General features: G+C 53.3%; 9 protein-coding genes and 2 non-coding genes across 12 annotated transcripts in view; 3 read left to right on the forward strand and 8 right to left on the reverse strand.

The window, feature by feature from the left end:
• Positions 1-1,978, reverse strand: part of vps52 (VPS52 subunit of GARP complex) — a 6,520-nt gene extending 4,542 nt beyond the window's left edge. Inside the window, exons 1-6 of the mRNA XM_068746864.1 lie at positions 1,803-1,978; positions 1,316-1,397; positions 1,074-1,126; positions 827-902; positions 680-747; positions 415-590 (exon numbers count right to left, since the gene is read on the reverse strand). Coding sequence (XP_068602965.1) covers positions 415-590; positions 680-747; positions 827-902; positions 1,074-1,126; positions 1,316-1,397; positions 1,803-1,898 — 551 coding nt within the window. The 5' untranslated portion in view covers positions 1,899-1,978. The remainder of the gene's footprint in view (positions 1-414; positions 591-679; positions 748-826; positions 903-1,073; positions 1,127-1,315; positions 1,398-1,802) is intronic.
• A 182-nt stretch (positions 1,979-2,160) lies between these two features.
• rps18 (ribosomal protein S18) lies at positions 2,161-3,694 on the forward strand. Its single transcript, XM_068746869.1, has 6 exons — positions 2,161-2,221; positions 2,859-2,957; positions 3,050-3,136; positions 3,221-3,322; positions 3,406-3,497; positions 3,578-3,694. Exons 1-6 carry the CDS (start codon positions 2,219-2,221, stop codon positions 3,651-3,653), a joined length of 459 nt encoding a protein of 152 aa, XP_068602970.1. The 5' UTR covers positions 2,161-2,218; the 3' UTR covers positions 3,654-3,694.
• Positions 3,695-3,818: 124 nt separating this feature from the next.
• Positions 3,819-7,188, reverse strand: LOC137902787 (E3 ubiquitin-protein ligase RING2-A-like). Its single transcript, XM_068746865.1, has 7 exons — positions 6,817-7,188; positions 6,376-6,466; positions 6,008-6,168; positions 5,709-5,924; positions 5,296-5,616; positions 4,994-5,219; positions 3,819-4,605 (listed from the first exon to the last, which is right to left on the reverse strand). The coding sequence occupies exons 2-7, from the start codon at positions 6,451-6,453 to the stop codon at positions 4,450-4,452; spliced, it is 1,158 nt and encodes a 385-aa protein (XP_068602966.1). The 5' UTR covers positions 6,454-6,466; positions 6,817-7,188; the 3' UTR covers positions 3,819-4,449.
• Positions 7,189-7,961: 773 nt separating this feature from the next.
• On the reverse strand, positions 7,962-10,952 carry meaf6 (MYST/Esa1-associated factor 6). The gene is made up of 7 exons (XM_068747293.1): positions 10,809-10,952; positions 10,048-10,163; positions 9,882-9,969; positions 9,760-9,805; positions 9,489-9,681; positions 8,702-8,735; positions 7,962-8,578 (listed from the first exon to the last, which is right to left on the reverse strand). The coding sequence occupies exons 1-7, from the start codon at positions 10,896-10,898 to the stop codon at positions 8,564-8,566; spliced, it is 582 nt and encodes a 193-aa protein (XP_068603394.1). The 5' UTR covers positions 10,899-10,952; the 3' UTR covers positions 7,962-8,563.
• A 1,562-nt stretch (positions 10,953-12,514) lies between these two features.
• On the forward strand, positions 12,515-15,815 carry clic1 (chloride intracellular channel 1). 2 transcript variants are annotated; one of them, XM_068746966.1, is made up of 7 exons: positions 12,515-12,628; positions 12,796-12,854; positions 13,518-13,627; positions 13,801-13,926; positions 14,120-14,226; positions 14,485-14,666; positions 14,756-15,815. In XM_068746966.1, the coding sequence occupies exons 2-7, from the start codon at positions 12,813-12,815 to the stop codon at positions 14,915-14,917; spliced, it is 729 nt and encodes a 242-aa protein (XP_068603067.1). In that variant the 5' UTR covers positions 12,515-12,628; positions 12,796-12,812; the 3' UTR covers positions 14,918-15,815. The 2 variants fall into 2 exon arrangements, with proteins under 2 accessions (XP_068603067.1, XP_068603069.1); XM_068746968.1 differs by having other exon boundaries at positions 12,515-12,598.
• Positions 15,816-15,909: 94 nt separating this feature from the next.
• lypc (ly6 domain containing, pigment cell) lies at positions 15,910-19,075 on the reverse strand. The gene is made up of 4 exons (XM_068747594.1): positions 19,010-19,075; positions 17,217-17,429; positions 16,791-16,910; positions 15,910-16,287 (listed from the first exon to the last, which is right to left on the reverse strand). Exons 2-4 carry the CDS (start codon positions 17,266-17,268, stop codon positions 16,076-16,078), a joined length of 384 nt encoding a protein of 127 aa, XP_068603695.1. The 5' UTR covers positions 17,269-17,429; positions 19,010-19,075; the 3' UTR covers positions 15,910-16,075.
• Positions 19,076-19,409: 334 nt separating this feature from the next.
• On the forward strand, positions 19,410-22,238 carry ddah2 (DDAH family member 2, ADMA-independent). The gene is made up of 6 exons (XM_068747417.1): positions 19,410-19,508; positions 20,126-20,502; positions 20,904-21,092; positions 21,422-21,541; positions 21,647-21,790; positions 21,895-22,238. The coding sequence occupies exons 2-6, from the start codon at positions 20,221-20,223 to the stop codon at positions 22,012-22,014; spliced, it is 855 nt and encodes a 284-aa protein (XP_068603518.1). The 5' UTR covers positions 19,410-19,508; positions 20,126-20,220; the 3' UTR covers positions 22,015-22,238.
• A 468-nt stretch (positions 22,239-22,706) lies between these two features.
• On the reverse strand, positions 22,707-25,890 carry rps5 (ribosomal protein S5). Its single transcript, XM_068746883.1, has 6 exons — positions 25,772-25,890; positions 25,083-25,186; positions 23,968-24,177; positions 23,755-23,883; positions 22,881-22,979; positions 22,707-22,810 (listed from the first exon to the last, which is right to left on the reverse strand). Coding segments are annotated over exons 1-6 (612 nt in total). The 5' UTR covers positions 25,773-25,890; the 3' UTR covers positions 22,707-22,741.
• Positions 23,039-23,170, reverse strand: LOC137903549 (small nucleolar RNA SNORA3/SNORA45 family). Its single transcript, XR_011105770.1, has one exon. It is a non-coding gene; the product is annotated as a small nucleolar RNA SNORA3/SNORA45 family (small nucleolar RNA).
• LOC137903561 (small nucleolar RNA SNORA3/SNORA45 family) lies at positions 24,916-25,047 on the reverse strand. The gene has a single exon (XR_011105781.1). It is a non-coding gene; the product is annotated as a small nucleolar RNA SNORA3/SNORA45 family (small nucleolar RNA).
• Positions 25,891-26,144: 254 nt separating the features above from the next.
• The window catches only part of ppt2b (palmitoyl-protein thioesterase 2b), a 5,201-nt gene continuing 3,845 nt past the window's right edge, over positions 26,145-27,500 (reverse strand). Inside the window, exon 8 of the mRNA XM_068746881.1 lies at positions 26,145-27,211. Coding sequence (XP_068602982.1) covers positions 27,068-27,211 — 144 coding nt within the window. The 3' untranslated portion in view covers positions 26,145-27,067. The remainder of the gene's footprint in view (positions 27,212-27,500) is intronic.

Consider the following 27,500-nt stretch of genomic DNA (forward strand, 5'->3'; position numbering starts at 1 on the left):
TCCCACCCCTCTAACGTGTCCTCCCAGACGTCCCTCCCACCCCTCTAACGTGTCCTCCCACCCCTCTAACGTGTCCTCCCAGACGTCCCTCCCACCCCTCTAACGTGCCCTCCCAGACGTCCCTCCCACCCAGACGTCCCTCCCACCCCTCTAACGTGTCCTCCCACCCCTCTAACGTGTCCTCCCAGATGTCCCTCCCACCCCTCTAACGTGTCCTCCCAGACGTCCCTCCCACCCCTCTAACGTGTCCTCCCAGATGTCCCTCCCACCCCTCTAACGTGTCCTCCCAGACGTCCCTCCCACCCCTCTAACGTGTCCTCCCAGACGTCCCTCCCACCCCTCTAACGTGTCCTCCCACCCCTCTAACGTGTCCTCCCAGACGTCCCTCCCACCCCTCTGAAGTGTCCCACTCACGCGATCATGGCTCCGGGGACCACCAGCTCGTCCACCAGCTGGCTGAGGTGGCTGCGCACCGCCTGCCGGTTCTTCAGCCGGACGTTCATGCTGACCGACTGCTGCTGCAGCGTCTGGATCTCGCTGCTGATGGAGGACAGGTCGCTCTGGAAGCCGCTCAGCATGCCCTCCATGCGCTGACGGAGACAGAGGACAAACGCCGGGTGAAGGACGCCTCCTGTCCGTCCGTCCGGGCTGCTGCATCCTTCAGAGCGTGAACTCTGACCTCCAGGATGGAGTCGCAGGCCGTGATCTGGTTGTGCAGGAGCGCGATGTTCTGACTCTCTTTGATGTCTGACGGGTGAAGAGTCAGGAAAGCGACAGAACCCTGGTGAAGCACGTTGCCGTGACGACCGCCGAGCAGGAAGGATACAGTCTTTGATGGAGGCCTGTTCGATCCTCTGCAGCTCTGACTCCACCTGCTTGGAGTACTGCCGGAGGTCGACGCCCTGGAAGCGGACGGAGCAGAGACATCGGGCTCCTCGTTCACGACGCGAGTTTAAAGCATCCGACAGCGGAGAGCACAACTTCATGGACCGGTGCCGAGGAATCTCAGAACCGGCCATCGCAGAGAACGCTCGGCTTCCTCTCGACCCCCATCGGCGTCACAATGTTCCTACCGTCTTCAGCGCCTCCTTCATCAGCTCGTCCTCCAGATTGGCCTGGATGTGGACTAAAGCGAGACGAGAGAGGATTAAACATCCTTTCTGCTGAACGCAGGTTATCGTCAACCATCTTCGATTGAGGGGCGTCGTCATAACAACAAGCTCTATGTAGTTACAGATCATAGATCTGCTTACAGCAACCCCGTTATTCTTTGTAACCGGATCACAGAAGGAGACTTTTTTAACCGTTGCCTTACTGTCCACTTCATCCAGAATGAACTCGTCCGTGGTGAGATCCAGCTCTCCGAGGTTGAGGCTCGGAACGTCTGCTTCAGGCCTCTAAATGGAAAGAGGCACAACCGCCCAGAAGCGCCGCCAAGCAAGGAAGTTAGAGTCATAACCGATTTGCTTGATTAATAGCTTTATGAATTAATTATGTGAAACGAAACTTCCATTAGTCGAACAGCTAACCGATGAAACACCGAATTGTTTTAAGACTGGAAACATTACGCTGCGTTGAACAGGACAACAATTGCTCTTTACATTGTTTTGACAAGATGCTAACAACAAACAGCTACATTAGCTTCTAGCGACAGAAAAACCCATTGCTCCAATTCTACGACAACTGTCACTCATGTTATATGTTCAGCTAGCAAGATGACGTCACATTTCAGTAGCTAAATCTAACAATTGCTGATAATGCATCTGGAATGCTAACAGGACGTAATAACGTAAGAACATTACCTCGTCGTTGAGGTAGGCCATGGCCGTTTCTGTCGGGTTTCCAGCCGTGTTTACATCGGAACCAGCTCCAAACGAAGCTAGAGCCGCCTCCGCCATTGCGGCAAATTTACGTGTAAAAAAAGAAAAGAAAAACTAACTACAGGAGAAAGGTTCCGGCCCGTCTTCCTGGAAAATAAAAAGACGTTTTTGTTTTCATTAACTGCACACGAAGTGATTTGATTATTTTCAGTGAAAAATGAATTATTGATTAAACATTAATTATATATATCCAATAATTATAAATATACATTAATTCGGCGTTTACGTTTCTTCTTGTCGGACATATTGTAAGTAACGGACTAACTTCCCTTCGTCGGCAGCGTCAAACTCTCGCGAGATCGACGTGACTTCCTCTTCGCACGGAACCAATCTCCAAGATGGTGAGTCCGTCTCCGCTAAATTCGGAGTCATTTTAAAATCTTGCACCATCTGCGGTTATCCGGCCTCGTTTATCGGCGGTAGCCTCGCGGCGACTCCGTCACGCCTTCGGCGACGACGTTAATGTTGAATTGTTGAAACATTAGCGGCCTGAACGGTGATACTAACGCGGTTTACCGACGGCGCTGAACGGAGGTCTCCGGAGCCGTTATAGCTAACCGGGCCGAACGGTTGGGACCGGTTCGGTTGAGACCGGTTCGGTTGCTTTGAACACGCTCACTTACCCTCCGCTGCCGGTGCTGCTCACGTGTTCAAGAGACGGGCATGTTTGAAAGCGGCTAGCTGCGCAGGCTAACTAGCCTCAGACTTTCCTGAAGCTACGGTGTGCGTTCGGTGTAAATTAGTGACGTCACGCAGGTGTACACGAACGCGACGCCGGGGCAGTCGCTTCGGATCGAGGCCCGTTGTTCGTAATCGTTCTCGGTGCTTCAGGTGTTCTCAAACGTTGGCTGGAGTATTGGAGCTATAGCATCTTTGCTAACAGCAGCTAGAGTTGAGAGTCGCATCACTTTACAGCAGAGACCGGTACCGGTACCGGTGCCGGTCCAGTGTGAGATTCACGCATTCCTCTCTGTTCAGTCTTTAGTCATCCCCGAGAAGTTCCAGCACATCCTCCGTGTCCTCAACACGAACATCGATGGCAGGAGGAAGATCGCCTTCGCCATCACCGCCATCAAGGTGAGTTCTTCCCCTCGGGCCTCCCCGGCGCCGATCGGCCCGATCCGAACGCGTTTACGTGTGTCTGAACGTCTCCGCCTGTCCCGTCTCAGGGCGTCGGCAGACGTTACGCCCACGTTGTCCTGAGGAAGGCCGACATCGACCTCAACAAGAGGGCGGGGGAGCTGACGGACGAGGAGGTGAGAGGTCAAACCGGCTTTAGAGCAAACGCCTTGCTTTAAACCCGAGCCGGGGCCGGTCTCTGAGTTTGCTTTGCTCTCCAGGTGGAGCGGGTCGTGACCATCATGCAGAACCCTCGCCAGTACAAAATCCCAGACTGGTTCCTCAACAGGCAGAAGGACATCAAGGACGGCAAATACAGTCAGGTGGGCAAATAGGTCCAGTCGGGGGGGGGGCCTTCTGTGTAGCTCTGTAATCCGAGCCCGACGCCCGACGGGTCTCTCCGCAGGTCCTCGCCAACGGCCTGGACAACAAGCTGAGAGAAGATCTGGAGAGGCTGAAGAAGATCCGGGCCCACCGCGGTCTCCGGCACTTCTGGGGGTGAGCCGTGACCCGCCTTCGTCTGGTTGGACCCTTTAGGGACGCTAACGCTAATGCTAACGCTTCCCTCTCCCCTTCAGCCTGCGTGTGCGCGGCCAGCACACCAAGACCACCGGCCGCCGCGGGCGCACCGTCGGCGTGTCCAAGAAGAAGTAAACTCCGCCCCTTTTGTTTCAATAAAACCTCGTTGGACAGAACCCCGCCTGCGTGCGTTTAAACACCTCGGGGGGGCTTCGACCCGTAAGAACCCGAGTTCTGCACCAAACGCTTGTTTCTTTTCGTTTATTGTGCTGACGTGATGAAGTGGAATTACACAACAGAGGGAATATTAACGTACAAAACCTGTATGGCTGCATCAAGAGAAGGTCAAAGGTCAAACCCAACATGCAGAATGACTAAGATTAAAGGTGGGTCCTAAAGATCAGATTATAGATGGACAAAATCAAAGCGCTGAGCAGCTTCAGGGAATCTTAGACTGAAATACAAAGATCAAAGAAGTGAAGCTCGTCTGGGAAACGGCGCCCTGAGCGCGAGGATGAAAGCCTGAAGAAATTAAAGTGTTTTTAAATTAATTAGCAAATATTCAATGATTGATGGTTAAAACGTTCCTGGAGCCTCGCTGCCAGTCGGATGTAGGTCGGATGTAGAACCCTGAAACGGAGGTCGCATGATCTGGAGCTGGAAACGAACCGGCAGGCTCCGTTTCCTGAAGTGCCGTCTTTTTTATTTTCCCCGTTTGGCGTCCGGATGAAACTAAAACTGGAGACGAGTGGCGCTGCGCTAACGTGACTTTAAACATTTACCTCGATAAATATGAGTGAAGGAGAAAGTGTTCCGGGTCTTCGGCTGGGCGGCGACGCCCTCGACGGTCCCAAACTACAAACGGAACCCGCCGCGTCTCCGTCCCGCATCCCAGAACGATTCGGTCTGCTGCGGCCGAACCGGACCGGCTTCACGCCTCCCTCTGAGGAGGAGGAGGAGGAGGAAGAGGAGGAGACTTCTGCTGCGGCGCCGGCTCCTTGGTGGGGGCGTAGTAAAGCTCCAGAGGCTTCCGGACCTTCCAGTACTTCTCGTTCACCAACTCCAGAGTCAGAGAACCGTTCAGAGTCTGGGAGGGGAGCAAGGACAAGACGGGTTCATGAAGCACAGAACCCGAAGCGGCTAACAGAACCGGTGTCTGACGGAACCGACGGATAACAGAACCGGTGTCTGACGGAACCGACGGATGACAGAACCGGTGTCTGACGGAACCGACGGATAACAGAACCGGTGTCTGACGGAACCGACGGATGACAGAACCGGTGTCTGACGGAACCGACGGCTAACAGAACCGGTGTCTGACGGAACCGACGGCTAGCAGAACCGGTGTCTGACGGAACCGACGGCTAACAGAACCGGTGTCTGACGGAACCGACGGATGACAGAACCGGTGTCTGACGGAACCGACGGCTAACGGAACCGGTGTCTGGACCTGAAGCTGCGTTTGCAGAACTCACTGAGAACTGGCCGCCCCGGGTCAGGATGTAGATCGTGTACTGCTTCTCGCTGATCTTTCCCAGACTGGATCCGTCTCCGGTTCCTGCGGTTCCTTCGGGTTCTCCTCCGCCGTTCCGTCCTCTGTCCTCGGCCTCTCCGTTGGTGCTTCCCTCCTCCAGGGCGACGCGCAGCGCCAGGTATTTGGACAGGTGGTCCACGGTGGCGTTGGCCGTCGTCTTCACGTACCTGTTGGCGAGGAGAACCGGACGGACGCTCAGGAGAACCCGGCGCCGCAGCGTCGGGCTCCGGCCGGCGGTCTCACCTGGTCTGGCTGTAGTCCTGGGCTTGGACCAGCTGTGGGTGTGGCCTGAACATCAGCTCGATCTCAGAACCCGCCCCCTCCCTGTGGGGTCTCAGCGGGGGGGAGGGGCAGCCGCTGTCCGCCTCGCCGGCCGATCCGTCGTCCGACGCCCGCGGACGCTTGCGGCTCGGCCCGGCCTCTGACGGGGTCTGGTTGGAGGGGTGGGGGGTGTGTGAGGGGGCGGAGTCGTGGGACAGGTGTGAGCGGGCGTCGCCGTTCTCCTCCCCGCCACTGAAGGTGGTGTTGTCGCTTTCCTGAGTGGGCTTCTTGGCCCGGTGGTTCCTGCGGGTCAGAGACAAACCGACGGCCGTCTTCAGGCGCTTCTGATCCAGCGACGCGTTCGCCTGTCGGTTAGCCCCGCCCCCCCCTCCGACCTGTAGCGGGCCTGCTGCCGGAGCCCCTCCTCGATGCTGGAGCTCAGCGCCTCCTTGTTGTGCAGCCGGTTGAGCCGCTCCAGGATGCGCCGCTGGTGGGCCTCGTACTCGTCCCGGCTCGGGTAGATCTTTGAGATCAGAGCGTCGAAGTTGGCGTCCCGGCGGAGCGAGCGCCGGGAGATCAGCTTCTTCCTGCACGTGGGACACTCTTTGTTCCTGCGGAGGGAGGGGGGGACACGGCGGTCCGTCACCGGGGGGGGGTCCGTCGCCGGCGCGTGCCGAAGGTTTTCGGAGCTCACCCCGATCGCAGCGCCGTGACGATGCAGTCGGAGCAGAAGCGGTGGAGACACTCTTTGGTCGTCATGGTGTTCTTCAGCATGTCCAGGCAGATGGGACACATCAGCTCGCTGTGCAGAGACCGGGGGGACACCGCCACCTCCGTCCCGTCCACGATGGCCTCCTGGACACGGACACGTTATCGTACCTGGGGGGGGAATCTGCACCGGCCAGAAAACGGGGGAAACGTAACACACGCACACGCACACACACACATACACACGCACGCACACACACACGCACACGCACGCGCACACACGCACACACACACACACACGCACACACACGCACACACACACACACACACCCGCCCGCACGCACACACGCTCACCTGGGGGCTCCTGTGGAGCTCGTACAGACTCAGCTCCCAGGTCTTACTGGGAGTCTGGATGTTGACCGGGGTTGCCATGGCAGCGGGCTCACTGTCAGAGGAGAGAGAGGACATGTTACTGTCCTCCCGCGTCTCCCGCTCATCGATCCGTTGCGTTGGGCGCAGGAAGGAAGTCGTAACCTGAGGCGTTCAGGTTTGTTCGCGTGAGAAACAACACGGAGACGCCGCGACGGGGCGGATCCCGGTTTACGGTAAGGACCTGCGAGCAGACGGGACACGGGAACTTCCTGTTGGGACAAACCGGCGACTCTGCGTCGCGGTTTTAGTCCATAAACAAGTTAGTGAAGTTCTATTTATTCACAGGTTCAACGAGTAAACGCCGAACTCTTCCTCACGCGTGATGAAGACCTTCCAGCAGGTACGGCGGGAAACCCAACTCACCTGACGTTAGCCTGACGTTAGCCTGACGGACAGCTGACCGCAGACACGGCCCCTCCCCCCACACGAACAAGCAGCCTCCTGAGAACTACTCAATTACCCGCGCTGACGACACTCTCCGGCGAGTAACGCAAGAACGTTACTCGTTACACCGTCACAAGAGAGGTTTTCAGTCTTAGCCGGTCTTCGCTCGCAAAAAAAACTCCGCAAAAACCTCAAGAGCGCGATATGTTCTAGCGCCTCCCGCTAGCTAGCGTTAGCCGCCGCCATCTTGCTTCTTCTTCTTCTTCTCGCGATGGTTGCTCCGTTTTCTCGGAGGATGAAACGCCCCCCCCTGAGCAGCAGCGACCCTTAGAGGCCAGTTGGTGCATGACAACAGGAAGATAGAAGATGATGATGATAGATACGGTAGATCAAGTTTTGTGGAAATGGGATTTGTAGTTCTTATGTTATTGGGGGACACTATTGAAACGTGGCTTATTTTGCAATGTTAATAAAGGCTTTAACGTCCTGGATAAGTCCTTTCTCTGAACCTGCACCAACATCTAATAGATTCTTTCCTTGACTCGGTTCTACACAGAAATATAAAACTAGATCTGTTTGCTCAGACTTTGCCAAAATCAAGACAAATGTCAACAATAACTTGCAGCAACAGGAAGTTCTCTGTTGTCATGTCATATTTTTCTTGGAGCAACCATCCTTAATCAGAAACAGACGTGAACTCAAGATTCAGACCTGCACACGCTTTCAAATACCAGGTTAAGATCTTGATCAATATTCGGTTCTGCACATGGTCAGTGACCCAAACCTGGGGATTGGTATTTTGCCCCTATAGAAAGAAAGAAAGTATTTACTTTACTTGTTACTGCATTGTTTTAGTGATAGTAAATTATAGTGCTCGTAATTATTTCCACTCACCCGATTCGTCTTCTCTTGTTAGAATATAATTACTTTAAATCACTCGACGGCTTCTTCCTGATTCACCTCACATTATTTACTGAACTAATGACCTGATTTTGTTGTGTGGAAGACAGACGAGATCTCTCAGGATCCCAGCTCTGGATGCTGCAGACCGTCTGTCATTTAGAATAGCGCCCCCTGGTGGACAGCGGAGGAACTCGTGGGTTGAAACAAGTTGAAGCTTTAATTCTCACAAAGTGTCAAACACTGTTTAATCATCTATTAAAACGGAATGAGATCATCCAAACATTATAAATAGCACGAGATGCTTTTATAACCAGTATTTAAAAAAAGCATGTGACCTGTCAGAAGAGAATATTCCCGTTGAATTCAGACTTCAGATTCCTGAAGGAGACGGCAGCCGGTGAGTCTTCCATTCATCATTTAATTACAGTGACGAGCAACGCAGGAGCACCGCCTTTAAAATGGTATTTTTGAGAACAAACCATGAAATAAAAGAACCCGAGCTATTCAGGGTATTTGGCTTCCAACAAAGAAAAGACACGTAAATGACCTACGCAATAAATACATTCTTTAACACTATACAAGATGACGTGTTGGCGGAGGCGGAGCCTCGCCTCGCCGGCCCGTTTCTGGTCTCGTGTGTGTGTGTGTGTGTGTGTGTGTGCGTGAATGGGTCCAGCTGAGCGCTACTGGAACGCCGTCCAGCGCTTAACTGGGACCAAAGCACGATGTTGGAGGAGGCGGGGCAAGCAATACACAGGACAGGTGGAAAAACAACAAAAAGGCGTAAAAAGGTTCACAGGAGTCTTCGTTAATCCACTTTTCTTTAGGTAGAATAATCCTGCAGGAGACAAAAACAATTTACCTCCTGCAGCCAGAGCTGGAATAAATCAGTTTAATCAATCACTAAAACGGAATTCAGGGCTTCTCTTTGTCAAACACGACTAACTGAAAACGGACTTACGGCTCTCGGTTTCTTGTTGACCTTCATGTCAAACCTGCAACGGAAGCAGAGAAACTCTGCGTCAAACGCGGAACGATGAAGAGGACGAATAAATAAACCCACAACACCACCAAATGACAAGGTTTGTTCATTAACGTGCAAAAACCAGTCTCCAAATACCAATCTGACCAGCCCCGCAGAGTCCGAACGTAAAGGTTGGAAGAATTTGAACTGCTTTTACCCACAAAGCCAAGGAACCCCCCCCAACAGCAAGCAGGAACATTTAAAGACGTCAGCATGCTGGACGCGTCCAGCGTCGGCCATGCAGCGTGCACAAGCTAGCAGGCGCTAGTCCAGAAGCAGACAGAGCAGGACGAACACCGGTAGAGTTTAGGACGGGCTCTTACAGCAGGCGGGACGCCGACACCACGGGAACAGGAAGTAAAAGTCAGACTTACTCAAAGTCATAATCAAACATGGCAGAAGGACTGGAGGGGGGGGGGCGGCATTAGGGAAAGGAAGAGAGCAGCAGCTGTTAGTCCACCGAGCCGACGACACAACGGCGCCCTCCAGAGGAACGCGGCGTCACAATGTCGTGGTTTTAGCTAATTAAAATGTCACATCCTGACAGAGGCGGGGCCTCCTCGCACCTCCTCTGACACCAAGGCGGGGAGCGGGGAGTCACACTTTAGGTACACCCCACCTCTACTAGCATAAACCGCAAACGAACCGACTCGGCTCCTCCATCGAGGAATCCTCAAACGGGACGTTTAACGGGACACTCCGAACCGGGATCTTCATCACGTACCTGTGTCTGTTTTTGTTCTTCCTCTTCTTGTGGCTCCCGTGATGGCTGCCCGAGGAAGAGGAGGATACGGCCTTCTGGGGCTTGAGGTCCTGCAGCGTCGAGTCCACGTCCTCGGTGTCGTCCTGGCTGGGTTCGTTCTCCTGGTTCTGGAGATCCGGGGACGCGTCGCTTTCTGTGCCGCTGCCCGCCTCGCCTGAAGCGACACGGACCCGGGCGTCAGAAGGAGACAAAGACGGCGAAGGAGAAACCGATCGGGCCGAGACGAACTCACGTTTCTCACTCATGTGATCTGGAATCCCACCGAGTGCACAGACCGCCTGCAAAGCAAAGCGCGGCGGCGGTTACAGTCCGGTTCCCTTCACAAAGCCACCGAGAACCTGAAATCAAGCTTACCGCGACCGACGTGACAGACGACTTGCTGAACAAACGCTCCGCTTCCTTGAACTTCCTGTTCCTTCGATCCGTCTTGCTGTTCGAGTTCCTTTACAGAAACACGTCCGTTACCACCCACGAAGCCGATCGATAATCGGCGGCTTTGATCACACGTCTGATGCCTTACTTCTGGTTGGTGAGGTATCGATCCCATCCTCTGATGATGTTTCCATACATCTGGGTGTCTTCCAAGTAGCTGCCTTCAAAGGCGTATATTTGTCTCTCCAGGTTCACCAGCGTTTCCTGGGGAAGTTTAATGACTTGTGAAAACAGAGCAGACATTGTGCTGATTAGCCTGTTTGAATCCGGGCTGACTCAACTAAGTGACTTATTAGTGACGTCATCCACGTTTACTTTTCCCAGTAATTGTTTTTATTTTTTTATTTTTTAATAGACACATTTAGTTGAAAATGAACAAATATATTAGAAGTTTAGATTAAATACTGTGACCATTTCCAACATGCTCGCGGTACGTGAAACTCTTCCTGACCGAGTGACGGCCAATCAGCCACGGGCGCGTTAATCACGTTCACCCCGACGACGCCAAGATCACGCGAGAACTGCGCCAAAACCGGGCGCCAGCTACAATGTAGGAATGCTAGCTAGCTAGCTAAAACATGGGATCGTAACACCCATGGGCGCAATATAAACCGCATTTGTAGACGTCACAACGTATTCAAACGCTCAATAAAGCTCGACTGCATTCATAAATCAAGTCAACATTAGATATCGATACAAATAACGTTCTTTTCCCAACATAATAGGCAGGCTAGCTAGGCTAATTCGGCTAAGCGAGGCCTCCGCTAACGAACACACACACCGCCGTTACTCAGACCGGTGAACGCGTCGATGCCGCTCTCTGAGTAAGTTGCGGTAAAACGAACTCACGGCGAGCTCCTGTTTCCGCTTCACCAGTTCCGCGAGCTCCCGGCGGGTGTCCGGGATCTGCGGCGGAGTGGTCTTCGCATGCATCGCCATGATGGATGAAGCTAACCGAGGAAAACAGAGGCGGGTTGCTATAAAGCGCCTGGCGCCATCTCGGCTCCACCGCGAGATGGCGCTAAGAGACAAGATGACGTCAACACAATGTTTCCCCGTTGCTATGGCAACATATTAACGAACCACGCGCAACATGTACCGGAGACCCAATAAAAGTGAGTCTAAACTAGAGATCTGTGGCTCGGGGGCAGTCCTGTCCCCCTTCAAATCCAAAACCCAGAGAATCCCTCCTCCGGTGGACCAGCGTGTCCCGGGCCCGGGGGCCTACGGTCCCCATCAGACCCCTCCACCAGTGAAGAGGACCCTCCAGTGAAGAGGAGCGAGCACACAGTATTCAGCATCACAGTTTCACAGTTGTTCTTTTTTATTAGTTTAAGAATGTAAACGGTGTTAAATGTGTTTCAAGGAGGGGGCATTATTCAGCCATATCAGCACCTCCTCTGATTGTCCCTAAGGCCCCCCCCCCCTCTTCCGGGCCCCGGGCAGTACAACATAGATCTTTGCAAGGGCCCGTCTCAGCGAACCATGCCCTCTGCTGCATTTGCATCCGGGACTGAACAAATGCTCCAGAAGCCACCGGCTGATACAAGACCTGGTCCAGGTACTGACTGTTAGAGGCATAAACAGGAGGTTATGAGATCGCGTCCATGAAAGCATTAAGTTACGTCTCCGTCTATGATCTGCACATTTTACCAAAGCAGTCCTTGTTTTACAACGACTGCAGAGTCTGGATTCCTGTTTGAAGCTCTCAGGGAGACACACGAAGAAGAGCTTCATGCAGCGGAACCGACGTATCCGGATTCAAAGGGGATGTGGATGATTTGTGTTTACATATACAGGCTTGTGTGTGTCTGTCTGGTTCGTTAACGTTGTGTTGATTTGAGGGGACGCCGTCGCTTCTGATGCTGTAAAAGCCTGAGAAGATGAAGCAGCAAGTGTTGGTGCCCCCCCCCCCAACAATCGGTGGTCCAGTCAACGCTACCACGGTAACGGCCGAGCCCTTGAGATGACAACACCGTGCCAACTGTCAAAATGAAGAAGCTGCAACAAACACAGGAAGCAAGGGGGGGGGGGGGGGGGGGGGGGGGGGTGAGTGAGGAAGTGACTGCATGGGGCAAAGAAAGAAACGACCAAGATGGACAATCTGGAGAAACAAACACCTCTGGGACGCTCCAGAAGCTCCGCCCGCGTCAGAGGGCAGCAGAAACACGCGTTAACTGCGTCACGTGGGCCGACGGGCGCAGTAAAACGTCACAAAGCGCAACTAAAGTGGACATTTCTGAGTGGTAAAGGTGGGCGTAGCAAAATGGCTCGCTAGCGCCATCTAGCCCCGGGCCTCGGTATGACTGACCACGGGCAGCAAAAACAACAAACTTTTGGAACTTGCGCAGATTACGCTAATGATGCCAGAACTTGAATGTGAATGCAGAAAAGTAACGGATAGTTACAAAATAAAACAAAAATAAGTCTCGTGTTTGCGTCATCTTTTTTCCTTCTGGTATTCACGGAGCGCTCGCGCCTCCGTCGCGCGAGCCTCTGACGCTGGCGGGGAGCGCGAGCCTTTTGTCTGACGACCTCAGAGGGCTCGCGCCACCAGGAAATGGAGGCGCTGCGGTGGTGACAGCAGACAGAGCTGGGAGGGGAGTCGACCAGTAGCAGCTACAGGCACCCGCTGCGAGGTTCGTCCCGGAGACCTACGTTAGCGACGGGTGAGCATTGCTAGCTTTTAGCGTCCGCGCTTCACGCTGTTTTACCTGTTGTCGTTTAGCTGTTAGCTTCGGCATTTATTCTGAAGATGGGCTCGAGCTTCGAACTCGCGCCTCGTTCAGAAAACTTGACTTGTTTCGTTTTCGCCGCGTCTGTTCCCACTTTGAAGGCCTTTCCTGCTTGAAGATGAGCGACCCGAACGAGCCCAAAGTGGAACTTTTTGTCAAGGTAAGCGACTTCAGGAACGCCATCACCCAGAGAACGTGGCTTTGATCTACGTCAGCGTCCCGGTGCTTTTCCTCTTATCGCTTCATCTTCGTCGCCTCATAGTTTGTTATTACACGTTGATACACATCTATTACGGTTCTGGAAGTCACCCGTAGTGTCGCTTCGATCACCTGTGCTGACTCATCGGGTTTAGAAAGGACGGTAAATCTAATCTATATTTTGTGTGTTGGCCCGGCAGGCTAATCTCGTTTTCTTTGATCTTAAAACATGCTGTAATTATAATAATTATGTCTTTCTCTACCTCAACGTGCACCACCCTCCTCTGGGGTGAGAGACTTTGACGTGGCTTCCTGCACATTCACACTGTCGTTGCTCAAGGACACAACGGCAGCGTGCACGTGTGTGGGAGCCGGGATTCGAACCGCCAACCTGGCTCTTTATCCTGCAGGGTTACGCACCATTTAGATCTTTGATCTGAGGGTTGGGAATGTGTGACAAACGTCGGAGCGTTCTTCTTTTAAATACGACGGCGCCGTCTTTGTCCGTTGCACAAACTCCCATCATGCTTTGCTGAAATGGATCCGAATCAAGGAGTCTTCCTGGGACAGCCAGAAGGGTTGAAGCGGTGCGCGTCTTTGTGTGTCTGCCCCCCCCCCCCCCCAGGCGGGCAGTGACGGCCAGAGCATCGGGAACTGCCCCTTCTCCCAGCGACTCTTCATGGTGCTGTGGCTGAAAGGAGTCACGTTTGATGTCACCACGGTGGATATGAAGAGGTGAAGACGCTCGTCCGACTCGTCCCTGCTGCCGCCATTTTGTTCAGATATCCAGCGTGAAACGATTTACCGCCGCCTCGACGGCAACGAGTCATTTCCTCTCCTCCTTTTCCGTTCCTGCGTCCTCTTGTCCTCCACCTCTGTCCTGCTGTCGAACCCCTGTCCACCTTCAGGAAGCTGGACGTCCTGAAGGACTTGGCTCCCGGCGCCCAGCCGCCCTTCCTGCTCTACGGCTCCGAGGTGAAGACGGACACCAACAAGATCGAAGAGTTCCTGGAGGAGACGCTCTGCCCCCCGAAGTAATGAATGTCTTAAGACAAGCTCAAACTATTTCCTGTCAATAATAGATCAATAATTAATGCATTCATTGAGAGATAATGATCAACTCGTTTTTCTGTCATTCTGTAATCTTCCCGGTTTAAAGGCTCGTTTTTTGTTCTCGATGTGATGATTGAACATCAATAATCACTGATCAATGATCCGTCTGGGCAGGTATCCCCGTCTGGCGGCGCGGAACCCAGAGGCGAACACAGCAGGGATGGACGTTTTCTCAAAGTTCTCTGCTTACGTGAAAAACTCCAACCCGCAGATCAACGACAGTAAGAGGATCCCCCGTTTCAGAACCCCGTTTCAGAACTCCGTTTCAGAACTCCGTGTTTCAGAACCCCGTTTCAGAACTCCGTGTTTCAGAACTGCTGGGATGTTCTTCCTCTCTTCCCGGCGGGTGGAACGTGTGTCCTGATCGTTTCCACCTGCTGCGGTCCGTGTCGGATGAGCTCATTGGAAGTTGAATTTTTATTCGGAAATCTCGATGGAGCCCCGCCCCCCCCCGCTTCAGTTTCTGTCTGTGCGTTCAGATCTAGAGAACGGTCTGCTGAAAGCTCTGAAGAAGCTGGACGACTTCCTCTGCACCCGACTTCCTGACGAGATCGACCAGAATAGCGCCGACGAGGTCACTTCCTCGTCCCGCCCCTTCCTGGACGGCCTGGAGCTTTCGCTGGCTGACTGCAACTTGCTGCCGAAGCTCCACATTGTGAAGGTGCGCTTCTGTTTAAGGCTGTGCCGCCTGGGGGGGCGGGGGGGGGGGCAGGGTGCGTGTTGATGGCGTGTGTGGAACCCTTTCTCCAGGTGGTGTGTTTAAAATACCGAAGCTTCAGCATCCCTCCGTCTCTGAGCCACCTCTGGAGGTACCTGAACGCCGCCTACGCCAGGGAGGAGTTCGCCTCCACGTGCCCGGTGGACGAGGAGATCCACATCGCCTACTCCTCTGTGGCTAAAGCGCTCAAGTAGCGGGACGGGGGGGGGGGCGGATGAGCACACACACACACACACACGCTGTTACATCCTGTAACAGACAGGAAGCAGCCTTCCGCTCGGCTTGCTTTCCGTTTCGCTATGAAGGAAGCGTCTTTATTTCTTTCTGCACCGTCTTGCCTGCCGAGTATCTTTTTTTTTCCTTCCGTAGTTTGTTTGCAGATGATTTAGTTTTGTTTTCCAGGAGGATTAGAGATTACACGCCAGCGTCTCTCTTCATGTAACGCGTTCGCGCTGCGAGCCGTTACAGAGACAGGAAGCTGTTTCAATAGAGCCCAGCTTCCCTTTTTTCTGCGCCCAGAGCAGATGGCGTTACTCGAGGTCACGCGGCTCGCTTGTGATCTGCTTTCAGGTCTGCTTCTTCCCGTGAAGCAGAAGGGGGTGGGGGGGGGCGTGTTAGGTTGTTGTTTTAAGACACTGAACCAGTGGGAGGAACTGGGACCAGTAAAGATTTAAGTGTTTCAGCAGGATGCTAACAGATGCTAACAGACACGAATAAAGTGCCATTGAACAATATTCTATGCAGCGCTAAGGATCGATGGTTCTGATCGATTGGTGACTATATGAGGATAATCCCTAAAACTGTACGGTTCTAATGCTAAGCTAAAGCTAATGCTGCTAAATAGGAAGTGGATTTCATTTGTTGTCTAAAATGAACCATTTAAAGGGATCGTGTCTGAAATATTTCAATGCTAATGAGTTTTAGCATTTGTGCGGAAACTATTTTCATTTGTTGCTGTTGGATTTTTGTCATCTTTGTATTCACTTTGTGCTCTTCTGTTCGCTCTGCATTTCGCTAAACGGCTCTTGGCCTGCTTTCCGTGCGACAATCAAACTAACGGCGTATCGATATCGCAATAAAGGACATCTTGATAAGAGTTATTAGGACTGTTGTGTTTTTATTAGCATCGCGGCTAAACACAAGTGCAGTGCATGTACACATATATATATATTTTAGGTTTATGCTGAGTCAACAAACACTTTAAGATCCGTTCTGAGGATGTTCTGTATTTGCTCACGTTCATATATTTAGATTTTTTTAGTCATTTAAAGATTAATTTCTATTATGAGTGAAACAAATCCAACATAATTATGTCTCATGAATGAATGCGTGCGCGGTGACCCGTCCGGTGATCAGGCCAGCAGGAGGGTCACCGCAGGCAGCAGGCAGAGGGCGAGTCCTCCCCAGCGGCGGCCGGCAGGGGGCGCTGCTGCGTTACACAGCTCCGTGTCACAGCAGATGTTGGTGTAGTTGAAGTACAGCCCCGAAGCGTATTTCTGCCCGCTGACGTCACACTGAGATGGGACGGCGCAGCTCTTCTCATACATCGTCACATGTAGAGAGCCTATAGGAGCAGGGGGAGGAGCTTATGAAATGCACGGCGTCATTGGGTCTGAACCTGATGAACGGCTGATTCACTCCGGTTTTTACGCTGATAATTATCCGGTTGGTAAAAAAAATGAGAATATTTTATACGCTTTACATTAAGGATTAATTAAAGTGAATTATTTTTAGATTTCACATTTACACGTTTGTTTTTTAATTCAGTAATCTAACAATAATGTACAAACGTCAGCGTGCTTGACTCCGCCTCCTCAGAGAACCAGTAGAAATCTAATGAATGATTGACCACACCTACACACACCCACACACACACACACAACCTACACACACACACACACAACCTACACACACACACACACGCACACAACCTACACACACACACACGCACACACACACAACCTACACACACACACACACTCACACGCAGACACACACACACACACAACCTACCCACACACACCCACACGCACACACACACACACACACACGGGGTCGGGGCCTCACCCCGGCTTCCCGTCGCGCTGCTGGACAGGCAGCGCTGCCCGGCCGGACACTCCTGAGGGAACTTCAGGCAGTCCAGAGGAGAGATGGCAGGAAACACGCAGGTGTAGCAGCGCAGACCGGCTGGAAACCATGGAAACGTCATTCAGAGGCGTGGCTTCAAATGGTCACGCTGTACGCTTTATGAATCCCGCTAAGAGTTAGCCCTCGTGTTTGGAGAAGCTCCTTTAACACCTTTAATAGGTATAAAGGACTCGTTAGAGGTAATCTAAAATAGCGACGCCGCGGCGGGACGTTTTCCAGGAATCAGCTCATTTAGGTTGAAAATAAAACATCGGTCAGAGCAGCAGGGATGATCCGTACTGGATCCCGTAATGACTCCAGGTGATCAGGGAACCCGACACCTTCCCACCTGTGCGTCCTCCATACCTGCCAGAGGGAGACAGCCCAGCAGAACCATCAGGAGTTCTGAGCGAGACATGGCGCTGCGGATCCAGAAGCTCCTTCAGTGCATTGTCTTTGAACCTTCAGCGCTGCTCCGGATCCGTCGTGTGTTCCCCAGATGGAGCGGGTTCCGGGTTTTCCTCCTTTGGTCGTGGGTCTGATTTGTTTTCCCAGTTTGCTCCGGCTTCCTCCTCCCTCCTGAATCACATAATTAGATTCGGAGGGCTGATTCCGATCAGGCGACACGCTTCAGGAGCGGCGTCTCCACGGTTACCCGTCGCCAGACAGGAAAACGGAGGTGACCTCTGACCTCACAGGTCAATCAAAAGGATCATTGATAGATTCACAGCCGTCCATCATTCAGGGTTTTCATCTCCTGTTGTATTTGGATAAGAATACTAACTTATTCATTCTAAATGCTTTTTGTTTTACTTTTTTTTAACTCTGGTTTTCTCTCCTCCTCCGACCCGGCCTCGGAGCTGCAGGATGGGCGGCGTAACCGAATTATCCTTCAGCATGTAATGGGATCCACGAGGACGGCGTGCAGGACGGTCTGCTGACGGCGGTCTCGTGGGCCCAGAGATGAGGCTGACCAGGCTGCTTACCGGCTGCTTCATCAGCTGATGAATCAGCCGGTAAACGCCCTGGAAACGCTGCGTTATTATTACTCGCTGTTTTCTGCAGCTCGTTATTCATTTACAAGCTTTATAAGAAACTACGGCAAGCAACCTTCATGACATCAAGTCGTTTGGATTCGTGTTCTTCAAAATAAGAGCACTTAACCTGACAAAATAAAATCCCTTTATTTGCTATACTGTACACCAATTCTTTTTTACAAGCAAATAACTGCAATTGTGTTGTATAATACAAATAAAGGGTTTAAAATGGAGTATAATAGGTGGCCGGTGGGGACCAACGCTTCAGAGGACGTCTAATATTAGCTTTTTAACGGACGCTACGTTTCGCAGGGATGCTTTTTGTGCTGGCTGGAGGATCAGCAGACAGATGGTGTGTTTTAATCCCGTCTGCGTCCTCATCCTCCCGTCCTCCATCGCTCCACTGCGTCCTCAGCCTGACACGTCCCGTCTCCGTCTCCGTCTCGCGGGTTTCATTCTAGTGATGAGTCCCGAGGAAGACTGTGCTGCTGCTTCCTGGGTCGGGCGCGTTTACGTACTCACGCAATTAAACAACAATGATTATCAATGAAACGAGGCCTCCGTGACGTCATTAGGAGGAGGGGGGGGGAGGGGGATGAGGTCAACAAACTGGAAGCTGTTTAGACAGCCTGGTTAAATACATCAAAGCTGAAAAGCCATTGTTTAGATAATCTGAACCTTTTTGATTTACGGCTGACCTTCCGTCCACCATGTCAGGATTAACACGGATTACTTAATCTGGGCAGTCCTCGCAGAAAAGCAACAATAATTCATTCATTTGACATCAGGGGAGGTTTAACTGTGGGGGGGGATAATGACGTCATCAGTTTGTTCACCTGTGGTAGGCTAATAGCCTCTAGCTAGCTCAAGTTTAATCTACTATTAGCAAGTTTATTGAACTCTATATGGGATACGTTATTGTTGTTTAAAATTCCTATTATAGTTGCGTTACGTTATTTAACTCTATTAGACCCAAAGTCTTCATCTAGGTGTGCTTTCTTCTGATTTTAAAGGACTGTTTTTAACGTCTGTTTATCTTTGGCGGAAGTGTTATCTCATTCCGAACCAACAGGTGGCGTTTTAACGACAGACCGTCGGCACCTTTATAGACGCAGCTCTTACCTGGAAGGTGCCGCTAAACTGAAAATGTAATCCATCACAGGTGACCGAACTCAACATTGGTCGAATCCGGAGCAAACCAGTGGGGGATGGGCGCCGCGTCATTTTCACGTCGAACACAGGCGCGTCCCGGAAGTTCAATCAAGTTGCTTTCAAAATAAGAGCAGGATATCGCACGATTTTTAATTTCCCGTTGCGTCGGACTGATTGTTATCGAACTGACCGCCGCCGTGCTTCGGTGCTATTACATTTTAAATTATGTTTAATAGTTTGCGGTTGAATATAAGAACACTGTGGAAGATAGATTACGCGAAGCAGCTGAAATCACTGGCTTCGATTGCCGTCTTATTTTGAAACTCGACCGGAAGTGTAGGTATTAATGGTCTCCAGCCTCAGTTCGGTCGGGAGAGGGAAAAGGGAGCGATCCGTTAACGGGAACTGGGTCAGTTTGGGGAATAAACTCCGGCAGAGAGACGCGACGCGACGCGGCGAGGGGACGAAGGTAAGCCGACAGTTCGCTCTGGTTTACGGGCTGCGAGTTCAACTCCCGGCGGGAAACGTGGAACATCCTCACAAGTATTTGGGGAGGAGCAGGGAACTGTTGGGGGGGGGGTCAGGGTATTGATCATTATTGGAAATGACTCATTCAGATCGACTTTTCAATCTCCAGTAAATAAATACTGTTATTCTGGAAAAAAAACCAGGAATTCCACAGACAAATACTTTATTCAAGAGCTATTACTGTTCGTTGTATTATATGAAGTCACTTAGTTTTATTATTATTGTTATAAAACACAACATGGACCAGAAAGAGAAAACATCCTGTGTGGAAGGGAGCCAGCTCCTCCTCCTCCTCCTCCTCCTCACAGCAGGAGGCTGCGGAGTTACAGGGGGGGCAATAAAGGGACAATTGTCCCTAAAAGCCACCCCCCCACGGGCTCTGCAGCGGACTGCGGGGCTGTTGAGTTAGACGGCGTTCTAATGGACGCTTGAACATTGTTCCAACTGTCTTTGAACGTTTCATGAGGCGGGGGGGGGGGGATCTGCAACATTTTAAACTTCAGAATGTGGCTGGCGTCTCTGGCTGGGGGGGGGTCATTGCTTCTTCCTCTTCTGCAGGTGGAGGCGCAGTGGGAGGAGCCCCGGAATGAAAGGCGAGACGGACGCGGCGTTCATCTGAAGATCGATTTCTCGCCGCTCCATCTAGACTTCTGATGGCGAACGCCAGTCCGTACGGACGCTTCACCCACGCCGTGGTGCGCGGCATCCCGGAGAGCTTCGGGCAGGAGGGCGGGGCGCTCGCCGTGGACCTGGCCAAAGCGCAGCGTCAGTTCGGCTGCCTGACGGGGGCCCTGAGGCAGAAGGTGGGCCTGCAGCTGATCGAGATCCCCCCCGACCCGGAGCTGCCAGACAGCTGGAGGGTGGAGGACGTGGCCATCGTCCAGGGAGGGACGGCGCTCGTCACCAGACCCCTGAAGCAGCAGCGGCGCAGTGAGGTCGGGGGGCGGAGACACCGGAAGTGAAATATGACCCCGATCACCAGGGAAACGGCGGAAGCGTTCGAGAGACACGAGCGTTTAGATGCGTCATGTCGGGTTTCTCCTGTAATCGAGTTCAGGAACGTCTGATTAGTCCCGTTTCCTTCCCGTCGGGAACGTCTGACTATTCCCGTGTCCTTCCGGAACGTCTGATTAGTCCCGTTTCCTTCCCGCCGGGAATGTCTGGTTATTCCCGTTTCCTTCCCGTCGGGAACGTCTGACTATTCCCGTTTCCTTCCGGAACGTCTGACTATTCCCGATTCCTTCCCGTCGGGAACGCCTGACTTTTCCTGACGGCCGGCTCGCTGACCCGCTGCTCACACCGACCTGAAGGCGTTTCCTCTTCCTCGTGTCTCCAGGCGGTGGCGCTGAAGAAGGTGCTGACGGAGCTGAACCTGACCGTGGTCGAGATGGGGGCCGAGGGGGGGGGCTCTGGAGGGCCCACGCTGGAGGGCAGCGACGTCTTCTTCACAGGGAGGGAGTTCTTCGTCAGCGTCTCCACGCACACCGACCGCCGGGGGGCCGAGGTGCTGGCCGACACGTTCAGGGTGAGGAACGGACGCCCCTGCGGGTCCTGAAGGTAGACCCCAGAAATCAGTCTAATCCACTCAGATTATTAAAGAGATTAAAGATCTGCAAACGGACCGAAACAAGATGAGCATCGTGCAACGGCCACCAGCAAAGCATTTTGGGATTTGTAGTCCTTAAGCATGGATGGCCCGCCCACTCTGAAGTATTGATTTTCCTCCCACTTTGCATCGGTGTGTGTGTGGTGGGGGCTCAGGGTGTTTGCCCCTCCCCCCCCGTGAGGTCACGGACGCCCTCCTGAGGACGAGGACGTCGTGTCTGGGTTTTAACCGTCCCTCCGTCTCTTCAGGACTTCACCGTGTCCACCGTCCCCGTCTGTGGCGGGGTGAGGCTGAGGGACATTTGCTCCATGGGGGGTCCCGACACGATCCTGATCAGCAGCAGCAGCGGCGCTCAGAGGACGCTGCGAGTGAGTTTAACGGGGGGGGTTAAAGGCCCGTCCTGCCTCAGGTGTCCCGGCTGTTCCCGGTTGCTGAGCGTGTGTGCGTGTGTGCGTGTGTGCGTGCGCGTCCAGACGATGGCGCAGCTGAGCGACTACGAGTACAACTTCCTGACCGTCCCAGAGGAGTCTGCAGCGAACTGCGTCTACGTCAGAGGTCCGTCCAACCGGGACTTCCTGCTCCACCGGCCTGCGGAGGAATGTCCCGCCAGCGTCTCCGTGAGTCCGTCGTCGGTTCGGGGTTCGCTGAAGCTGCGTCCTCTTGGACGTCCAGCAGGGGGCGCGCTCATTGGTTGAACTTTGCGTTCCCGGTTCCTCCGCAGACCTTCCAGAAGCTCCAGGACTACACCCTCCTGCCCACCGCCTGCAGCGAGGCGTCCAAGGCGGGGGCGTGTCTGTCCTCGCTCTGCCTCCTCATCAACAGGAAGCACACACCCGCGTGACGCCGCCGCAAGGCGGAGCCTAACGGGGCCCACAAGTTAACGCCGAAGCTCCAACGGCCCCCCCTCACAGAAACCACTATCGATCCATAGCTTCACCGTTTTCACACGGATCTGATGACGTCGGGACCGATCGGTCTTCTGGTGACTTCATTGATCCGTTATTGACTGAACTTGGTGTCTGACAGGAAGCTCAACACGCCGCCCCTTTTCAACGGCGTTTAACCGACGTGCAGCCGCTAACTGTTTTAGCTTTGATGTATTTGATGCGATCGATAAATAAAACTGACTGAAGCCAGTTGTTTCTGTATTTAACTCTTTCGCTGCCGCTGAGGTCTCGACGTCCTGCTAATCAGCTGCTCATTGATGACAGACGTCCACACCGATCACCAATGAGATAGATTTTGAGTCGTCGTCACTCATACTTGTAAAACTACGAGTGTAACAGCCAGAAGAAGACTCGGACGGTAATTTGAGTCCCTCGACCAGAGATCCCAGATTCAGTTTGATCAATCCGGATGCTGAACAGTCACAATTGTAAATTATTTCACCGTCTGAAGCTGTTCAGAAGGAAATAACTTTCTGCTTTCAGTAAAGCAAGTCGGACTCCCACACCTAAGGGTGAAGAGACTCCGCCCACAACGGCTGGCAGGGAATGGGTTAAACTGGACGACAAAGTAACCACGGAAGCAAACGACATTTCTCCGGCTTTATTTTAAAGGAAACGCTTTTAACGGTTGGACTTGGCGACTCTCTCCAACTCGTCCTTCTTCTTGATGGCGTAAGAGTTAGACGACCCCTGAAAGGAGGAGAAATGGTTTAATCCCACCGACAGGAAGTGAGGTTCACCTGTATGAATGACCTCTGACCTTAGCGGCGTTGATCAGCTCATCAGCCAGACACTCTGCGATCGTCTTGATGTTCCTGAACGCAGCTTCTCTCGCTCCCGTGCACAACAGCCAGATGGCCTGAGGACAGACGGACGGACAGGCGGGTGAGACGCCGCGTCGCCAGGACCCCGCCCCTTTAGTGTATCTGAGTTGGTGATTGGCTGCATCACAGCAGATTACAGCCAATGAATAAGCACAGATGTTTGCTCTGCGAGCGCTCTAGCACGCCGGGACAACGGGGAGTGTCCAGGTGTGACTCTAGCCTCGCTTAAAGCGCCGCGGGACGCCTCCGGGGACAACGGGGAGTGTCCAGGTGTGACTCTAGCCTCGCTTAAAGCGCCGCGGGACGCCTCCGGGGACAACGGGGGGTGTCCAGGTGTGACTCTAGCCTCGCTTAAAGCGCCGCGGGACGCCTCCGGGGACAACGGGGAGTGTCCAGGTGTGACTCTAGCCTCGCTTAAAGCGCCGCGGGACGCCTCCGGGGACAACGGGAGTGTCCAGGTGTGACTCTAGCCTCGCTTAAAGCGCCGCGGGACGCCTCCGGGGACAACGGGGGGCGTCCAGGTGTGACTCTAGCCTCACGGGACGCCTCCGGGGACAACGGGGGAGTGTCCAGGTGTGACTCTAGCCTCGCTTAAAGCGCCGCGGGACGCCTCCGGGGACAACGGGGAGTGTCCAGGTGTGACTCTAGCCTCGCTTAAAGCGCCGCGGGACGCCTCCGGGGACAACGGGAGTGTCCAGGTGTGACTCTAGCCTCGCTTAAAGCGCCGCGGGACGCCTCCGGGGACAACGGGGTGTCCAGGTGTGACTCTAGCCTCGCGGGACGCCTCCGGGGGGCGCCGGTCTCTCCTACCTGGTTGACTCTGCGGAGGGGCGACACGTCCACCGCCTGCCTCCTGACGGTACCGGCACGCCCAATACGGGTGGAGTCCTCACGGGGGCCGCTGTTGATGATGGCGTTCACCAAGACCTGGAGGGGATTCTGCAGGAGGGGAGGGGGGGTTTAACCTCAACCCAAATCTAGTGAGACCTCTCTGCGCTAACCCCTGCCCCATGTCCGACCCACCTCTCCAGTCAGCAGGTGGATGATCTCAAAGGCGTGCTTGACGATGCGCACGGTCATCAGCTTCTTGCCGTTGTTGCGGCCGTGCATCATCATGGAGTTGGTCAGACGCTCCACGATGGGGCACTGCGCCTTGCGGAAGCGCTTGGCGGCGTAGCGCCCCCCGGAGTGCGGCAGGTACTTGGCGTACTTCTCCTTCACAGCAACGTAATCCTGCGGGCGGACAGGAGGCCGTTAGACGCGGCGGCGGCGGCGGCTAACGCAGCTCGGGCGAACCGGTCGTGTGTCCGAGTCGGTGATTGGCCGACCGGTCGTGTGTCTGAGTCGGCGATTGGCCGACCGGTCGTGTGTCCGAGTCGGCGATTGGCCGACCGGTCGTGTGTCCGAGTTGGTGATTGGCCGACCGGTCGTGTGTCTGAGTCGGCGATTGGCCGACCGGTCGTGTGTCCGAGTTGGTGATTGGCCGACCGGTCGTGTGTCCGAGTCGGCGATTGGCCGACCGGTCGTGTGTCCGAGTCGGCGATTGGCCGACCGGTCGTGTGTCCGAGTCGGCGATTGGCCGACCGGTCGTGTGTCCGAGTCGGTGATTGGCCGACCGGTCGTGTGTCCGAGTCGGTGATTGGCCGACCGGTCGTGTGTCCGAGTCGGTGATTGGCCGACCGGTCGTGTGTCCGAGTCGGCGATTGGCCGACCGGTCGTGTGTCCGAGTCGGCGATTGGCCGACCGGTCGTGTGTCCGAGTCGGCGATTGGCCGACCGGTCGTGTGTCCGAGTCGGCGATTGGCCGACCGGTCGTGTGTCTGAGTCGGCGATTGGCCGACCGGTCGTGTGTCTGAGTTGGTGATTGGCCGACCGGTCGCGTGTCCGAGTCGGTGATTGGCCGACCGGTCGTGTGTCTGAGTTGGTGATTGGCCGACCGGTCGTGTGTCTGAGTTGGTGATTGGCCGACCGGTCGTGTGTCTGAGTTGGTGATTGGCCGGAGCACTGCAGGCCGCAGCCAATGAATAAGCCCAGACGCGTTGCTCTGCGAGCGCTCTAGCACACCTGGTCCACGGCACGGTCCAGGCGTGACTCTAGCCTCGCTTTAACGACGGGTGAGCAAGCAGCAGCGCCCCCTACCTGCAGGGAGATGTCGTTGATCTGCACGTCGTCGGTGCTCCACTTCCCAAAGAGCTTGATCTCTGGGGTCTCCGCCACGGTTGGGGTCGGCTCCCAATCGGTCACTGAGGAGGGGGAGAGAATTTAACGGGGCATCCATCGCATCCGGTAACGCAGAGCCCCCCCCCCCCCCGTTTATATGCTAATGAGCCCATGGTACCCCCACATTGCGATGGAGTAATACTAAATCAACGTCAAACTACTTCATGTAAAGGACAAATTATTAATTTTAACAGCTAGGCCCGACGTAAAGCCTGCATCTATTGAGTTAGCGTGAAGCTAGCTAGCCTTAGCGGCGTCAGATGACAAGCTAGCCAATGTCCGACATTTACATTAACAGATTTATTATTTCCGCGACGGAACTTTTGCGGTCCTTAATAAATGTCAACACACTTTGCGTGATTAGCGTCCAGCCTGTCGCTGTGAATAATTAACATTATCCGCATGTGCTAGCATGCTAACCGCATGCTAACGCTCAGCGCCGCTGTGCTCATCGGGCAACTCTTGGTGCAAATAAAGTATCTTCGCAGCGACGCTAACGCGTTTCGCTCCTGCTTTCCGGACACCGGGATCCATTTCGGGTCCTTTTCGAGTCATTTGAGCCTTTTTTTAACCGTGTGAAGCGAGATAAAGGTAAATATTTCACTCACTCGTGCTCGCGGTTCGGTGCCACACTTCTCAGAGACGGAAAAGGGCCTTCACGGGGCTGCGCACGCAGATATCCGCTGAGCTGCTCGGTCCTTCCGGTGCGCAAGGCACGCAGGGAAATGTAGTCTGTAACCCTCACGCCCTTTGGACTTTGAACCAAACCCATACGTGAAATAGAAAATGTTCGTTATTTACTGTTTGTAGAAAGAGAAAATACAGATTTTACACTGAATAATAAATAGATGCAACACTTATTTAAGAATCTAAACAAGCGAAATTAATTTACAATAAAAATAGGACATGTTTAAAATGTTTATTGAACTGACAACATTTGACACATGGCAGATCTAAATATAGTAAAAATTGTAAGTTCGTGTGTCAAAATAGTAGCTTCTGTTAAGTTTTTAAAAATTGTCCATAAACACTTCCGTTGTTTGTAAAGCACATAAAAACTGTTACCAAGGCAACATCCCTTAAATCACTTTCATAAGCAGTCAGATCAATTATGAGGAAACAAAAATCAGGCTGCAACAATATTAGGACAGTACTTCATATTTAAAAGCTTTCAAATAGATAAAATCCTCATATCTGCATCATTTCCCTTCTTTTTGAGGAGCAGGAAACGTAAGAACATCAGGCCAGCGCGAACGACAACGGAAACACATGAAAGAAACGTACAAAATCACTGCATCGCTGGACAACGTCGCTCAGGCACCTGTGTTGAGGTGTGCGTGACCCCACACACACACACACACACACACGGATAAATACTGCATGTAAGCCGCTCCGGCCGAGGCTTCGGCCTTTTAACCACAGATGGAGGCGTCGTCTCGAGGGACGTGGAACAGATGAGCAGGATTAGAGGGCTGGGCCTAAACCTGAGATTAGAGATGAGGATATTCCCGCCCTGCCGTGCTGACTGAGCCCGTCCTTCTCACCCGCGTCCTGCTGAACCGCTCCTGAAGCGTCTGATCGGCTTCACCGTTGCAGACAGGTGTTGAATTCTGAACTTTGGGTATTCCCCTTGAGCTAGGCTAGCTGTTCGGTGCGCAGATATGTTAGGCTAAGTGGCTGCTAGCCCTAGCATCACACACAGCCTACAGACAGGGGAGTGTTAGCAGTGTTCAGCCCTCCAGAGGAAAGAGAAAGACGTCCAAAAAGTCCCTAAAACCCCTCAGACACAACGCCCACCCCCCCAGGAACCCAGGACAAACGCTGTGACGGTGAAGCTACATGTCAGGCTACAGGATGAATGAAGGCGTGTGCGTCCGTGTGTGCTCTAACAGAGCTTTCATCCCCTACACCAGCCACTTCTCCATGCACGTGTGGAAAACCGTCTCGTTCGAGTGCCAAAACACGTGTTCCACCCCGGGAACGGAGCAGATGATCAGATCCTGGCGGGCCGCCAGCGTCTTTAGGCCGAACACGTCGCCTAAATACAACTGAGACAGAAGCAGAAGAAGAACGGGCTGAGCACACGGCGAGGTTCAGGACCTTTAACCTTTTAAACCTTCATTTATGTTCGCTACGACACAAGCTCAAAGTTCCACAGCGCAGTTCTGCAGCGTTCCTGAAGTCCCGCCCAGCTCCCTCCCATGTGACTAGAGGAGGAGACGGCGTGTTGTTGCCATAGCAACCACGCCCTGAATTTAAATCCCGCTGATTCGGATGAATCAGGAATCACAGAAGAGCACGGCGTGGTTTGTGAAGAACTCAACATTTAACATTTTC

This window comes from Brachionichthys hirsutus, chromosome 13 (assembly GCF_040956055.1).
Source record: "Brachionichthys hirsutus isolate HB-005 chromosome 13, CSIRO-AGI_Bhir_v1, whole genome shotgun sequence".
Taxonomy (NCBI): domain Eukaryota; kingdom Metazoa; phylum Chordata; class Actinopteri; order Lophiiformes; family Brachionichthyidae; genus Brachionichthys; species Brachionichthys hirsutus.

Coding starts and splice junctions, on each gene's coding strand:
- rps18 (XM_068746869.1), top strand. Junction 3,323..3,405: donor AGGACGGCAAATACAGTCAG/GTGGGCAAATAG, acceptor GTCTCTCCGCAG/GTCCTCGCCAACGGCCTGGA. Junction 3,498..3,577: donor GGTCTCCGGCACTTCTGGGG/GTGAGCCGTGAC, acceptor TCTCCCCTTCAG/CCTGCGTGTGCGCGGCCAGC.
- LOC137902787 (XM_068746865.1), bottom strand. CDS start 6,453: ATGGCAACCCCGGTCAACATCCAGACTCCCAGTAAGACCTGGGAGCTG. Junction 5,925..6,007: donor GTCACGGCGCTGCGATCGGG/GTGAGCTCCGAA, acceptor CTCCCTCCGCAG/GAACAAAGAGTGTCCCACGT. Junction 5,220..5,295: donor CAGGACTACAGCCAGACCAG/GTGAGACCGCCG, acceptor CCTCGCCAACAG/GTACGTGAAGACGACGGCCA.
- meaf6 (XM_068747293.1), bottom strand. CDS start 10,898: ATGGCGATGCATGCGAAGACCACTCCGCCGCAGATCCCGGACACCCGC. Junction 10,164..10,808: donor AGCGGAAACAGGAGCTCGCC/GTGAGTTCGTTT, acceptor AAACTTCCCCAG/GAAACGCTGGTGAACCTGGA. Junction 9,970..10,047: donor CGATACCTCACCAACCAGAA/GTAAGGCATCAG, acceptor GTTTCTGTAAAG/GAACTCGAACAGCAAGACGG.
- clic1 (XM_068746966.1), top strand. CDS start 12,813: ATGAGCGACCCGAACGAGCCCAAAGTGGAACTTTTTGTCAAG. Junction 12,855..13,517: donor AAGTGGAACTTTTTGTCAAG/GTAAGCGACTTC, acceptor CCCCCCCCCCAG/GCGGGCAGTGACGGCCAGAG. Junction 13,927..14,119: donor GAGACGCTCTGCCCCCCGAA/GTAATGAATGTC, acceptor CCGTCTGGGCAG/GTATCCCCGTCTGGCGGCGC.
- lypc (XM_068747594.1), bottom strand. CDS start 17,268: ATGTCTCGCTCAGAACTCCTGATGGTTCTGCTGGGCTGTCTCCCTCTG. Junction 16,911..17,216: donor GGGCTGTCTCCCTCTGGCAG/GTATGGAGGACG, acceptor CATGGTTTCCAG/CCGGTCTGCGCTGCTACACC. Junction 16,288..16,790: donor CAGCGCGACGGGAAGCCGGG/GTGAGGCCCCGA, acceptor CTGCTCCTATAG/GCTCTCTACATGTGACGATG.
- ddah2 (XM_068747417.1), top strand. CDS start 20,221: ATGGCGAACGCCAGTCCGTACGGACGCTTCACCCACGCCGTGGTGCGC. Junction 20,503..20,903: donor AGCAGCAGCGGCGCAGTGAG/GTCGGGGGGCGG, acceptor TCGTGTCTCCAG/GCGGTGGCGCTGAAGAAGGT. Junction 21,093..21,421: donor TGCTGGCCGACACGTTCAGG/GTGAGGAACGGA, acceptor CCGTCTCTTCAG/GACTTCACCGTGTCCACCGT.
- rps5 (XM_068746883.1), bottom strand. Junction 24,178..25,082: donor TCAACGACATCTCCCTGCAG/GTAGGGGGCGCT, acceptor GTCCGCCCGCAG/GATTACGTTGCTGTGAAGGA. Junction 23,884..23,967: donor TCCACCTGCTGACTGGAGAG/GTGGGTCGGACA, acceptor CCCCTCCTGCAG/AATCCCCTCCAGGTCTTGGT.